This window comes from Stegastes partitus, unplaced genomic scaffold, assembly GCF_000690725.1.
Source record: "Stegastes partitus isolate 25-593 unplaced genomic scaffold, Stegastes_partitus-1.0.2 Scaffold1837, whole genome shotgun sequence".
NCBI lineage: Eukaryota > Metazoa > Chordata > Actinopteri > Pomacentridae > Stegastes > Stegastes partitus.
Genome location: NW_007579568.1, coordinates 48,698 through 63,709, shown reverse-complemented (window position 1 = coordinate 63,709; position 15,012 = coordinate 48,698). Strand labels below are relative to the sequence as shown.

Genomic DNA, 15,012 nt, shown 5'->3' with positions numbered 1-15,012 from the left:
ACTAAATGCCAAAATCACTATCACTGCTTCTTTGCAATGAATTTCTTGCAAGATGGTGAGTCTAGACAGCAGCTTCTTGAAAACTGATTCTTGTTTGCAATGATTCTAAATATATCAGATGCTGAAAGCTTTACAACGTTGCCTTGATTTGACCACTACTAGGAATCTCCAGTAAATGTCAAAAAGAATCAAGAAACACGGTGCAATGCCAAAAGCTATTCATAAGTGTTTAATTGTGAATTTTTTCCTCAATGCAGCTTAAAGTAGAGAAATAACACAGATTTTCAGTGCAAGGAGCATAAATAATGTCTGACCTTTCATGCTGGGCAGCACCCTGCCTTGTCTACTGTGGGTGCTGTCTGGGGAACGATGGGGGGGCCTGGCTACCGCAACCGCAATGCCCACCGGAGGCTGTCGTACCTCCCCCTCTCCTGCCTCCCCCGCTTCCTTCCCACTTCTGTCACTTTTCTCTCCCTCGTTAGTGGAGCCTCGCCGAGGAGGGAGCGACTGTTTGGGAGGGTCTTGCTGGGAGGTGTTGCTTTTAGCTCCTCCTCTGTCCCCCTTCTCTGATCTCTCTCCACCCTGCTTGAGGCAGCCCAGACCACCAAACGGGCTCCGCTGTGGCAGCAGCAGAGGCTGCTGGGAGCTGTAGTTCATTAGGTTCTTCATGGCACTGCCCTCACCGTCGGTAGCGTGCGATGAGGAGCGGGACAGAGGTGGAGGCAGTTGAGAATGGGGCTGGTTGTGGTCATTGTTTGGAGCTCTGTTACTAAGTCCTCTTACTTCACCTTTACCAACTGATGCATGGTGAGTGCCTTTTCTCTGGTCCTCTTGGTGGCCCCCTCGAGCCCCCCAGGAAGGTGCTGTCTGAGTTCCATCTCTTCCTCTGTCTTCTGCACTCGCTCCGTGGCTGCTGTGCTGCTGGTGCCGTATCCTTGCAACCTTTTGTCCTTCCCTCTGAGCTGCTGCCCCTGATCCCACCTTCCCATCGGGACCTGAAAGAGAACAGTCCCTAAAGGGAGAAGTGCTGGTGTTGGGACCGTTCTTGGATGTGCTCTGTCCAGCACCTGGTTGTGTCTCCTGAGCATCTAGTGGGAGTGAGGGCCGGTAAACATCTTCCACAACCTCAACATCTCTGAGGGATGAAGATGTTTCCAAGCTACAGGACCGTAGTTCAGGCTCAGAGCTCACGTTAGCGCTGGGTTTGTGAAAGTGATGCGTCTGTTGGCTCCAGTCAGGAGGTTTGTCAGCCTTGCCGTATCCCAGCTGCTGCTGGTGTGGCTGGGATTTGTCCTTCTTCTGGCAACTACTAAGTCGGCTGAGGTGATGAGAAGGACTTTCATAAGATCCTTCTCCACTCTTATCCTCGGCCTTTCTCCCACCTCCTCCTGCTCCACGACAGTCAGGGGCTGCCAGATCCCCGAGTGGCCCAACTGAGGGCACGTAAGTTGGACCAATGACCTTTGCCTCCCTGCCTAACCCTCCCGGTGTGGAAGCTGGTTCTTTGGAGGGTGTGAGTGTAAGAGGGGCAGGAGGACAGTAAAATTCAGGATGCGGATGGTGATGTGTATGATGTAACCACCCTCCAGGAACTGGGGAGCCCATGTGCAGGGCATGGGGAGGAGGTGGCGGAGGGGGAGGTGGAGGCATGGAGTAGGAGGCCACAGAGTGCGGGGTTGGAGGTGCCAAGATTGCTGTCGCTGCAGCCGCCCCTCGTCTCATACATTCAGATGAGGAATTTGAGGATTCACTGATCCTCATCTCCCCATTAATGGGTCCATCTTTGGAGCACCGCCTGTTGCCTCCAGATGGAGGTCTGCCCACCCCACCGCCGCTACAGCTGCTTAGTGCTCCCCCCTTTCCTCCGGAGCCAGCCTCTGCTCCCGAGCCACTGGACAGTTTACAGGCACTCATATGTTTATTTCCCTGACTGCCCGAGTCACTGTCTCTGTACTCCTTGTGTCGCTCCACAGAGTGTCTGTGGTCTTCCTCCCTCCCCTGCAGTGCGAGGTGAGGAAGAAGGGCATGGTGAGGGTGGGGGTAAGCCTGGTGGTGGTGGCCAGATAGAGTGGTAGCGGGGTTTGTCTGATGAGGATGGTGATGATGAAGCTGTTGTTTGTCTTTGCTCTCCTGGTGCCGCTCTTTGCTGCTTGATCGCTCCTTCTCCTTTGACACAGATGAGACCCCTTTCTCACCCATATCCTTAGAGCTCTTCCCACCCCCTCCCCCATTGTCTGTCTCCCGGCTGCAAGAGCCAAGTGGGTGGCCTGGGGCAGTCCTGGACAGCGGAGGAAGGCTGTGATTGGTGGAGAGCAGAGGGGGCTGGGGAGGAAGGCCTCTCAGGTAGAAGTGATCTGGAAGAAGAGGAGAAAATTTGTTGAAGATTCTTAAAAGTCTAGAGAGATTTAAGTGTTAGAGTTAAAGTTAAGCTTCATTAAAATAACTATGAAAATGCATTTTGATAATTGTATCTTGAGAAAAAGAAATGAGAGATTGCCAACTTGTGTAAAAAGACTATGAGTTAGCAGCTGTTCTTATTCCTGTGGTGATGCTGATTAAGCAGTTTGGGGAAGTACTGTATATAAAAAGCAATTTCTTCACTCACACACACTCACTAACACCTACCTTTAGGAGTTTCATAGAAGCGGTGCTGTCCATAGAGACTGTTGCTATGGTGATCCAGGGGACTCATGGGGAGAAAAGGAGAAGCAAGACTTCCTGAATAGCTGGGGTACCCTGTCAGTGGGAGGGAGAGCGAGAAAGAATTGATGTTTCTGCGCAGCGTTGACATTCAGCAGCCCTCTAAACAAACAGTTTATCTCTACAATCTATCATGAAATGGGGCCATTTTGGAAAACGCAAGAAAAAAAAAATATGGCCGGTTAGTGCTACTTTCACCATAAATGCACTTTTGCACAAACATGCCAGATGAGTTGACATTATTTACAGTGGACAAAGTGGTGACAAAAACCACAGCCGACAGCTACTGCCAAGTGTTTGCAGCATTTAACTGGATGGAATTTGCTCTTCTACAAAACACATTTTTCCCAAACCCAAGACAAATAGTATAAAGCATCGCAACCCCCCCACCCACCCACCCCTTTCTAAAACACATACACACACGCCCGCATACACACACACACACACACACACACACACACACACACACACACACACACACACACACACACACACACACACACACACACACACACACACACACACGCAGTCCTCCCAGGAGGTCACTGGGAGGTAAATGGTCGTTTCACTCTGTTCCTCATCTTCAAGGACGTTGAACTGCATCGTGGGATAGAGGAGGTCTTGGCGATTTTGTTGATGGGTGAGCGTCAGTGAGAGTGTGCATATGTGCGGGGTTGTCGTCGTGGTTGGGGGGTGGGTGTTATTGGGGGGAAGAAAAACACAGAAAAATCACCACAAGCCTACATACACACAAGTACACAAACACACATCCCCACGCTATGGAGAAGAAAAAGCTTGGATTGTGTGTGTGTGTGTGTGCGCAAGTGTGTGTTCTCCAGCAGCTGGTTTCATGCCCCACAGAGTGTCCTTGCCGGCCCGTTAATTGGCAGCCGTTAAAAGTTTAACGGTGGTGGCCAAAGTAAACAGCACTCCATAAAAACTCATCCTACGCATTCCACAGTCACACTGCAAAACCACCAACACCCCCTCACTGCTTCCAGCATGTGTGAGCTGTGTGTGTGTGGGGAGCTCTGCATGTTCATGCTGCAATGTAAATGCATGAATGTGTACACTCCGCTGTGTGTGCGTGATTACTCCAACTGGTTAACAACCAGTGAATCTAAATGGCGACAATTAGCCAAAAGGCTCTATCAGCCATCTAAGGCCAATCCCCCGGGTAATGATGAGTGATAAAACTGGGGAGGGAGAGAGGGAGGGGAGGTGAGAAACAAGACGGCGGAAAGGGACACGGTGACAAAAAATGGGGAGAGAAATAAAACAAGGGAGGGAGGGAGGAGGTTAGTGGCTGAATGAATGGCGAAACGGTGAAAGAAAAGGGAAAAAAAAAAAAAAAGACACCAGAAGAAGAGTCAATATGAAAAGCCTCCAATCTGGTGCTGCTGTGAGGCGTATGGAGAGAGGAGAGGGGACAGTGTGTGTGAGTGTGTGAGGGGGGAATGGAAGATGAAGGAGGGAGTGAAAGGGAAGTGGAGAGCTTTGAGATGGTTGAGATGAGAGGACAGGGGAGAGGGAGGAAAGGAGATGAGCGAGAGCACAGGAGAGAAGAGACAAAAAACAAGCACAGGTGTGGAAGCAGGCGAGTGACAGTATAGGTGTGTGAGAGAGGGACAAAGAGAGAGAGAAAGATATAGTTTTGTGTGTGTGCGTGGGGTAATATGTGCATTTCTTCGTGAATATGTCTCATCTGTGACCGTGTGTGTCAGTGTGTGTGTGTGTGTGTGTGTGTGTCGGCCAGGTTTCTTCTCTCTGTGCTGGCTACGCTCCACTCTCTGGACCGTAGCCAGCTGGCAGACCGCCTACCGGAGCTCCCTGGCTTGAATTCTTAAAAACAATCATTTGTAGTGTGTGTGCGCGTGTTCGTGCGTGCGAGCTTGTGCACGCACGTGTATGTGTTCGAACATCAAAGCTGAGCCACACAGACATAAAATCTGTCTGATAGGCACACACATTCTCTCTCCACACACACACACACACATTCTTGCTCTGTTTTCACCGCCGCTGCTGCTGCTGCTGCTGCTGCTGGTGCTGCTGCTTCTCCTGCGCTCAGGTTGGAGTCTTGCCTCCGACTCTTTCTATGAATCTGAGCTCAGATGGTCACTCCAGGCAACACTAATGCCAGTGTAAAGCTTCTATTTATCGCTTGATGAGCTGCAAATGAGGCAGTTGCACAAATAAAACTCTTAAAAGTTGCGTCAGGAGGGATTTTCGTGTAAAAACATGGCTCTTGTGAGTTTGTCTAGTGATTAAATCATAAACTTGGGCCACAGTGCAGAAGTGTGCCGTCTCCACGAGAGAGAGGCAGAGTGTTTGGATTATTTGCCCAAATTAAATTTTGGTGTTTGTACACTTGTCACCAACAAGATGTGACAAATTAAAACTTACAGGAGGGAAATAAACAGCAGTTTAACTCAGCATATTTTGCTTTTCTTCCACTTCGGGCTTAAAATAATTAAAGGTTATAGTTAAAGGCAATTAAATGTGACACATGTGTGAACTTGCTATTGTTTGGTCAAGTGGTCAGTGGCGTCACTGACATGTAAAATAAAGGTCAGAAGATCCCTTTTTCACAGCAGACTTTTTGACTTGTCATTGAAAAGAACAGCACGGTTGAAACCAATTAAATGTCAGTGTCTCAGAAATCCTTCATATGACTCAGCATGTGCAACAAAAGGAGGTTAAAACTGGCTCACCTGAGTGGAATGCAGTCATTGTTATTATTACACCTGTGCTTTCCTGCTATGACAAGTCAAAATGCAGTCAGAAAGCTGGTTAAAGAACACTACCTTCCCCGATATCAAAGAAAATGAAGTTTACGTGTGAAATGCGATGAAAGCTGGCTCCTAATTCCTCAGCAGCAGTATTTGGAGATGTCACGGGCTCTTCAGAGGCAACATTGCTGTGTGTTGGTGTTTATTCATAAGTATTTTGTGGAAAACTGGTGAAACTCTGATTCTGACTGTTCTCAGTTCGTTGAGAAATACACTCTGTGACGGAAACTGTCTTTCTGTTGAAGCCTTCTAAGGCGTTATCTCTTCAGACCATCTCACTGTCACAAGAAAAATCACACACGTGCAGAAACACATGCACACACGTACCTGAAAGGGACAGATAACTAAGACAAACTCACTCTTCCACCACAAACGGTTAACAGACGAAAGAGGACATGATGCATGTGGATGCGCAGTTTTTTTTGTGTGTGTGTGTGTGTGTCTGATCAGGAAGGGGGCCGTTGGAGGTCGGTTAGCCCAGAAGGGGCCCTGAGGGTGGGGCTGCGGTCAGAGGGGGAGGAGGCTCTGAGGAGGGAGAGGATGGTGGAAATGGGGGGTGAGTTTCAGTGCATGTGTTTGTCTTTGCAAAGGGGGGAAGAGCCACCCCTAAAATAGAGAAAGAGACTGAAATATGAGCGGATGAAAGGAAGGGAGAAAATGTAGAAGCCTGAAATGTGTTCTTAAATTATTGCAGATTGATGCCAAGGTGTATTTGTGTGTTTTTTTTATGGTTTGGGGCAAGAGAGAAGAGGAAGGTTTTGGTCGTGTGTCAGTTTGTGTCATGATTCTAAAGCTCTGAACTAGAAAACAGCCACAAACACAAAACCACACGCTGCTGACAAACAGCGGTAGAAGATAGTTGTGTGTGTGTGTGTGTGTGTGTGTGTGTGTTTCTATAAGTAGCATCATCTGAGGCATCACTGCTGCACGTGTTTGGCCTCAGCTCAGTGTTGGTTAAACCACTTAATGGCTCCATCTCAATCTAATCCCAAACCAAGACCCGGGATTAACCAGAGACCCCAGCACTCTGGGCTGCTTCCTGTGTGTGTGCGTGTGTGTGTGTGTGTGTATGTCATACCTTCGTGTGAATGGGGGAACCAGATAGGGGAAGCGCTTGAATGGGGTCCAGCCCTGTAGGAAGGGGAGGAGGGGGAGGCAGCAGGTCCAGAGGGGTGAGGCGGGTGAGAGGGCGGGGACCCCAGACTGCTGGCCAGGAAGGAGCCCATGAAGGAAGCACCTGGGGGACACAGAGAGAGCCTGGAGGTTAGTTAGAGAGCTGATGGAGGATTAAATTTGGCTTGGTGGAGGTGCGGAGGGGGGGGAATTGTCGACTAAGGTGCCAATGATCAAGCAACCGCACAGAAGACGTGCTGGAGAAATTTGTCTGTTAAACTGAGGTGAAAAAAGCAGATGTGTAGTAAAACTTCCTGCAGAGGTTAAATAAGAAAATATGTACATGAGAAGTTTTCATGCTCCCTATATTTATACAGTTTTGCGACACCTCAATTCATCAAAATGCTTAATTCACGTGTTGAACAAAGTTTATGTTTTACTTGTTGCAAACATAATAATATAATTTAAATATATATTTGAGACCTGGCCTAGAGAAACAAATCCTCTTGAACTACATTCACACTGCAGCTCAAAGTTATTCTTGCTGTTCACATGTGACACACAGTTTAATGGTTTTCTTTAAAAACTACAACCATAGAAAAGCTTCAAGGAGACAATTCTGACCTGAATGTTGCAACTTGTATTTGAATGCTTTAAAGAGAATTTGCCATAGCTGGTAATCTTCACCTGAGATAGTTGTCATTATTTGGGTGCCAAGTCTTAGTAGGCATTAAATGACAGTGATAGTTGAATGTCGAAGGCCATGTAGAGGCAATTTTAGCTGTACTTTTAATATATATATTATAACATACTAAAGTGACAAAGTAAGAGAAATGTAATTTTAAGTATTCTGTTTCGGTGAAAAGCTAAAAAAAATATTTTTACAATAAAAACATTTAAGGCTTGATAGCTGTAATTGTTAAGCCACCCTTGTGGAGTTCATTTGACCTTAGCCTTGCATGAAAAATTGTTAGCCCTCTTACTTTTTTCATTGCAGCAAAAGCACATGACTGTTTTCAGCCTGAATGCTCACTTACAACACACACCATGTGCTGTGGTTGCTTCTCATGCTGGAATTATATTTATATTTATAAGATTCTCCTTCTCCAAACCTATGCATATAAAGGGGTTACAGTAACCATAGTTTGTAGAACTGGCTGACTTCCCGTTGGCTCCCTGCACACATGAATCTTCCAGACATTACAAATGTTATTGAACTGAATAAATCATATCCTTGTGAATTTTAGTTTATTATTAATTTGTTTCACAGCTGCTCCTTGTCAAATGATTGTGTATAGGGGAAAAAACTGGGACATTGTAGGACTGAACAATTAATCAAAATGTTATTGAATTTGCAATATGGACAAGTGAAATATCCAAAGAGCAGCAGGTGCAATTTTTGATACAGGGAAAAATTGTGACAAAATAGCATTTTGAATGAAGCATTATGGTTCTACAGAGATGCCTACAGATCATATTTTCCAGACTTAAGGGAACAAGCATGTTTGGTGCAAACTACAGAAGAATTCACAACATTTTATATTTTCTTTTGTTCAAAAAGAAATGCCATTCCCACTAAAACTGCAGTCACAGTATCTGTCAAAATCGTCACAAAATGATTTTATTTTTAAATTTTCTTTTGTTGTAATGCAGTTTGGCAAATATGTGAAAACCACCCAGAGCTGGCCCTAGAGTGGATTAAAAAAAAAAAAATCTCAAATAAAAACTTGTTGGAGGAACTCAAAAACTCACGAATTTGTTTAAAATTTGACTGGTTGCCTCTATTCTGGTAGGAGATGGGTGTGAAAGAGCCATCATCATACATGTTGTATATACAAGCATAAAAGAAATAACCACATATGTGTCTGAGTGACCGCTGTGCAACAGCTGCTTACATGCAGAAGTATAATTCCAGCTTTACAATGTCTTCTCGCTAGAGGCGTAACATGAGCAGCACTTTATCACAGTTCTGAGCTGTCTGTCACCTGTGTTTTGGCAAGGAGGCCAATATATAATCACTGTTATGGGAATTAAATGTTAGAATATTAGACTGGATACACTTACAGTCATATAACCCTAGTAAAACATGGCTGTGCAAACACGGGCATCGACAAAGATAATAGTGTATCTGTTCTGTCTTTTTGAAACAAACGGCGTTGTCCCACCATAACTCTTTTCAAAGAACATTACATACATTTAGACTTGCGGTTTTGCATGTTAGTGGCACAGTTGTCAGCAACCTGAAAGTGCAACACCGCACTTCCCAACAGATGATGCAAGTTTTCCACATGATTAGCGTGAACCAAGCAGAAACATTAAGGGTTGAAAAATAAAATGCACCCTCGAAAGACCCTCATGTTAAAATGGCCAACTTTGCAGCTGGAATAAACATATTTATACAAAAACACAGTTATGGTCTCTATAATTAATTCCACTGTTCACTCCATGAGTTGTGAATTTTTATATATCTCACCAATTTAAATTGTAATAAGGCTTGAAGTTATGCATAATTGAAAATAAACAACCATCACAGGGCAGTCCGTGGTCTAACGACGTCCGATTGGCCCACCTCAGCTTCAAATTTTGGCTCACTTTTGCTAAGTCGTAACCTGGCGTTAGGAGGACTAACACACTGCCACAATGTGCAACAATGGCTGGCGCACCTATGGGTGACTTCAGTCTCTATACACAGTCTATTTTGTGAATACCAATAAGACCCAACAAAATATGGAGAAAATTCAGTAAAAACTGAAACAGGCAAAAAATGTTTAAAAAATCAGGTTTCCTCTTCACTTGTACTTAAACTAGCAATTGGTTTGGCCTGCCCCTTGAAAAGATTTGATCATTCATGTAATCTCACAGCTTGGAGCTAGAAAAACACCAACCTCTTAGACGGGACTAAGCGCAATGTTCAGTCTCACAGTCTACCGGTTTCAGCGAACTGAGCGAGCAGGCTCAGTTCAGTTTGGCTCTGTTTGAATGTATCTCCACTCATCAGCATGCTCTCATTTAGTGGAACAAACTGAACAGTTGTAGGGGAAGGAGGAAACAAATCCACAGGGAATCAGGTAATTAGTCACTGGATGGAGAGAGAGCGAGCGAGAGAGGTGGTGGGTTGGGTCGTTACCCATAAACGCTGCGTCGCATCAGAGGCAATTACCACAACCACAACAGTCCGCATTTCAGTCACACACACACACACACACACACGCGTACATGTACAGTACCCTCACCTCAACGACGTCCCGACGCCCTAACAACCACAACCACAAGTGCCTTCAGCTGTCTGCCAATCTCCCTCTCTCTCTTTCGCACACAAGAGGGAGGGCATGGGATAAATCAAGAGCGAGATGGAGCGGCGGCGTGTATTAAGAGACAAATCAGGGTGTGTGTGTGTCTATTTATACAGCTGGATCGCAAGCATTGAAACACACACACACGCTGAAAAAGACAAACACACACACACACACACACCACACAATTTATAAAGTCGAAATCCCTCCATCTTTTGCTCTTGATATTTTCACTCTCTGTAGTCATAATAAATTTGGAGGAGGAGAACAAGACCCTTCTAGACATTTATTTTCGCTCTTTCATTCTCTCTCTCAGACAGGATATTTTTACTGTGTATTTTTTTTCTCTCTTTTTTTTTCCTCCTCCAAATCCTCTCTTGTACAACTGTAGATCAGCGGCCTTTCAGCCAGTCATAATAAAACACAGCTCGTATAAGGCTGGTTTCACAAGGCCCCCTGGCAATGCAGACTCTCGCGCAAACATATACAGACACACACACGTCAAATACAGAGTGATACATGCACACTGCTCCCCGAACCTAATCGACTGCAACTGGCAATAGACAGGGTAGACAGCTTTCACGTGAGCGCAGGCTTTTTTGAAAATGCATGAAGCATATTGGGTCATAGAAGTTTTCTTCGATTAACAGAGGACATCTAACAAATTAGCCACAGTGATTTCAAACAGTAGTGTTGTTGATTAGTAAGTTTAGTGGCATAAATACTTTACATTCCTTGTTGACTTTCCCACAGCTGTTCTTTAATCTCTCACCCTATCACATCTCCACCCTTCCCCCATTTTCCCATCTTTTTCCATTTACTCATCTCTTTCCTTTTCTCCTCTTTTCCCCCCATTCCCCTTTTTCCTGTCACCTGACTCCCTACCCTCTCTGTCTGTTTTCTGTTGGCGAGTTGAGGAGAAAATCATATTTGCCCGCTCCCTCTGGCCTGCTGATATGGAAAATCATCTCAGAGGCCAGCCACTAACGTAAACCTCATTTCTGTCCCTGTGTTTTTTTTCTCCTCCCCTTCTTCTCTTCCTGGCCTCTGTTTCCGCCTTTGTTTTATCCTGATCCACACATTCCCTTTCCATCTGTCACCGCTGCATCCTCTCGTAGTTTCCCGTTTTTCTGTGCAGAAACACCAAATGATGAATCCAAACAGACTGAATTAGCCACGGATGATGAAGGAACACACAGGCTCAGCAAACATTACGCTAACTACTCATCACTGGTTTTGATTCTAAGATCAACCGCAAATATCCATCTATTCTGGATTTTTTTCTGACCCCAGTGGCATTATGATTATGCACCACATATTACTGAATGTGCATATGTTATTTACCATAAATACAAGCTGCTGACGGGGACGACAGCTACGTTCAGTCTCCGTAGTGGTAATTAAAGTAGAAAATGTGTTCATATGCCATCCATTTTTCCCAGTTGGCATCATACTTGGAAAAGTGTGTCAACACAGAGGCAGCGAATCCTCCAATGTTGACAATCCAAGGTAATAAAAATCAGAATTATGAGTTTCTATTCACACTAATACAGTCAGCTGTACTTACAGTGAGCAAAATCTGCTTTAGTTTATTTATGATTGACTGTAATGTGATTTGCTGAGGGGAAAATCCACTCAAAAACACTTAAACACTGTTTTAGAAAAAACAAGTGCTGGAAACATGCCTTGCTTTTCTGGGCAGGTTTTGCTGTTTGGCATATTTTTGGTATTCTCATGGATAACGGGGCCAAACAAAAATTTAGGGATGTCGTTCTACTTTCAGTGCAACCGCAACAGAGTTTGAGAGCAGCAAATCTGAAGATTCAACAGGATAAACGTCAGGATTTGGTGCTTCAAAATTTAACAGCCAGAGCATCAAAGATGCCATTTTACACTGCTGGCTCAACAAAAGGAAAAATAAATAAATAAAAATAAATAAATTCACCTCAGAAAGATGCTTTTTAAGTGGGAAAACTGTCATGCTGCTGCTGCTGCGAGAGGTTGATTAAAATAACATCTACCGATGGCAGAGTGGGAATTTTTGAAGGTGGAATCTTAAAATTGAGCCCCAATGGATGAAAGTTGCTGATAAAAGTTGGCTCAAACCATGCAATAAATACTGCATTTTCTTTAAGTGAACTCTGTTTTTATACCTTAAAGGCATACTATGACAGGTTTAATTAAGGGTGGATCAATCAGGTCTGCGCTTTCAACGCTTTCATGCAAAATCCAAAGAAAGTGCCTGATGACGGAAAGCACCCAAAAACGTCAAGGTTATTTTCTCATTTCTAGATTATAAAAGACCTGGTCTTGCATTTGTTAAACCAATTCACGTACACTATATGCCGTATGTTGAAAAAAAATCTTTGTGAAAAAAAATAACCCTGCACCCTCTTTTGTATGTTTGTCTCAGCAGCTGCTGAAGAGTGCTTGATGAAATCTACAGTGAAACAAAACAACGAGACAACAGAGAACAGGCCAGACCGTCCCAAGGTTTCTCACTATTCTAAAGACAGAAAGGGAGGAGGAGGAGGAGGAGGGAGAAGAGGAAGAGGAGGAGGAGGAGGAGGAGGAGGAGGAGGAAGAAGCAAACAGAAGAGGAGAAAAGGAAGACACCAAAGGGAGGGTTGTTAGTGGTGATATAACCAATGTCACATGGTGAAAGAAGCAAACACGGATAAAGTAATGGAGTGATATTCTTTGCAGTATCTTGCGGAATGGACTGCTGCTGATCAATACACACACACACATTCGCACACGGTCACACACACACCTGGACGGATGATGAGTTAAATCAATCTCCATCCGATTGAAGATCAATATCCTCTTGTGTTGTATTGTCACATTTGCCAATTAACAAAAGCCTCTGCGCTCGCACTGATATACTGAACTCTCTGTCACACACACACACACACACACACACACACTGTCACTGATAGAGAGAGCTTGAGAAAGTACAGTCTCAGTGTTTGTGTGTGTGCATGTGTGTGTATGTGTGTGTGTGTCAGAGGTTCTGACTCTCGTTAGCTTGGCTGTTACGCTTATTGCCGTACACTTGGCAACCTCTCGTCAGTCCGACCCTTTCATAAGCCTCCAACCACCAAGGGCCCTGGCACTGAGCCTTCAATCTGTGTGTGGATGTGTGTGTGTGCATGCCTGTGTGTGTGTATTTAGGGGCAGGAGTCAAGCCAGACCTTTCTGATCTGTTTTGACACCACGGAATTGCACAAGTGACAGGGCTACTCAAACAAGGCGGTCGTGGAAGGCACTTAAACACACACACACACACACACACACACACACACACACACACACACACACACACACACAAAGGTCCATAAAAGCATTATGGCACTGGGGACACAAACACATTCAATGTGTGAGTAAGCGCCCGAGCGGTGCTTACAAAGAATACGTTCAGGGGAGAAAAGGAGTTCTTTTGCTCGACTAGATCCAGATAGCATTTTCCTTCTGCTCTATCTTATTATTCATCAACGATTCCTCTTGACTCATTCATGTTAGAGAGAGCAGGGTGTGCAAGCAAAGCATGGCATGTCGCCTGGGACAAGCAGCTGCACTGAATCACATTACGGCGGGAAGAAGAGAAAGGACAGAGAAAGAGAAAGGGAGAGAGAGAGAGAAAGAGTGGAGGGGAAAAATGAGATGAAAGAGCTACAAATGAGAGATTTCCCTGTGAGGCGCATAAATCAGCAGACTATGAACAGCACTGCTCAAAGCCTGACTCCCAGGCTGCGGACCAGAGCCTCGCCATCCGCGCGCACACACACACACACACACACACTTTCTACTACCATCTCTGTGCATTCACGAGACTACTGTCGTAACATCCCCATCTCCCTGCACCTACACGTGTGCGTTCGCAACATCAAAAGCCAGTAAGGATGCTAAAAGGCACATCGTCTGCTGGCTGTAACTTTGTGAAAATTACAGAGAATACAAGCTGGAGGAATTAAATGAACACAGCAGAAAACCTGCAACATTGCACCTTGTGTCCCCCTCTCGTTTCGCAAAGCCAGAAAAGAGAGAAAAAAAAAAAAAAGTCAGAACCCCGGTGTTGTTCAGAGTTTTCCGTCAGAGAATGTGGCCCACAAAATGCACCAGTAAACTATGAGTGAAGAGGAAAATGTTCCTGCTTTTGACCACAGACTTTTTGGATGCCACACACCCACCCACCCACGGCTGGAGGAAGGACCATATATGGTCGTGGAGAGCAGGAACTCACAACAGGAGAGATTCTTAGGAAGCAGGAAGGGTGAGGGCTGAGGAGGGGGGCTTTCAGAGTAAGTTTTTCCATGTTTTACCAAAGAAAACAGAGGAATTTGGGGAACAGGGGTCATACAAGACTGGTTCTGCTGCCTGGGTCAGAATGAGACACAAATGGTATGTGCAGGCGCACACAGACACACTAATTAAAAGCATAAGGTTGCTGATATTTCAGGAAAGCCTGCGGTGAGAGTCAATAATGCAATTCCGTCTAACTTGTGTGTGTGTGTAGAGATGTGTGTGTTGGCAACCCCCCCACCATCACCACCACAGTGGCTTTGCAGCTCTGGTAAAGAGTAAAGACGCCTGTCTAGGTCGTCCTTCAGTCTGCCTGTGCCACGCCTGTATGGTCCGTTTAGTCTCCAGCCACAGCAAAGACACACACATACACACTCTGCGTATAATGATTTGAAGCTGCAAGTACCTGCTGATGGATAAAGTACACCTAGGGGTCAAGACACCACGGAGAGCACAAAGCGACACGAACAGAAACCATGTCACCGTGAACTGAGAGATGGGTTTCTTCATAAATCTTCTGATCCTCTGAAGTTCAAATACAATTAAAGTTCACTATTTATCAACATTTACTACTTTCTGGTTACATATTACAATATACAGCACATTAGCTCACAATTCCTATTACACACATGTTCTTTAGTGTTTTATTATTTGTCTCTGTTACTTATTAACAGTGTCCCTGATTAGAGTTTCGGGTCAAAACCAAGTACATATTAACAATAGGTGAAGACTATGTGATACAATGGTTCAATATTTGTTTAGATAATATTTAGTTTATATTAGACCACCTAATATACTTAACATTTCATATGGAT

The 15,012-nt window shown here is 44.9% G+C and overlaps 1 protein-coding gene across 1 annotated transcript in view; it reads right to left on the bottom strand.

The window, feature by feature from the left end:
* LOC103372817 (BAH and coiled-coil domain-containing protein 1-like) overlaps positions 1–15,012 on the bottom strand; it is a 58,833-nt gene that overhangs the window by 28,598 nt on the left and 15,223 nt on the right. Inside the window, exons 3-5 of the mRNA XM_008302555.1 lie at positions 6,568–6,726; positions 2,626–2,736; positions 315–2,354 (exon numbers count right to left, since the gene is read on the bottom strand). Coding sequence (XP_008300777.1) covers positions 315–2,354; positions 2,626–2,736; positions 6,568–6,726 — 2,310 coding nt within the window. The remainder of the gene's footprint in view (positions 1–314; positions 2,355–2,625; positions 2,737–6,567; positions 6,727–15,012) is intronic.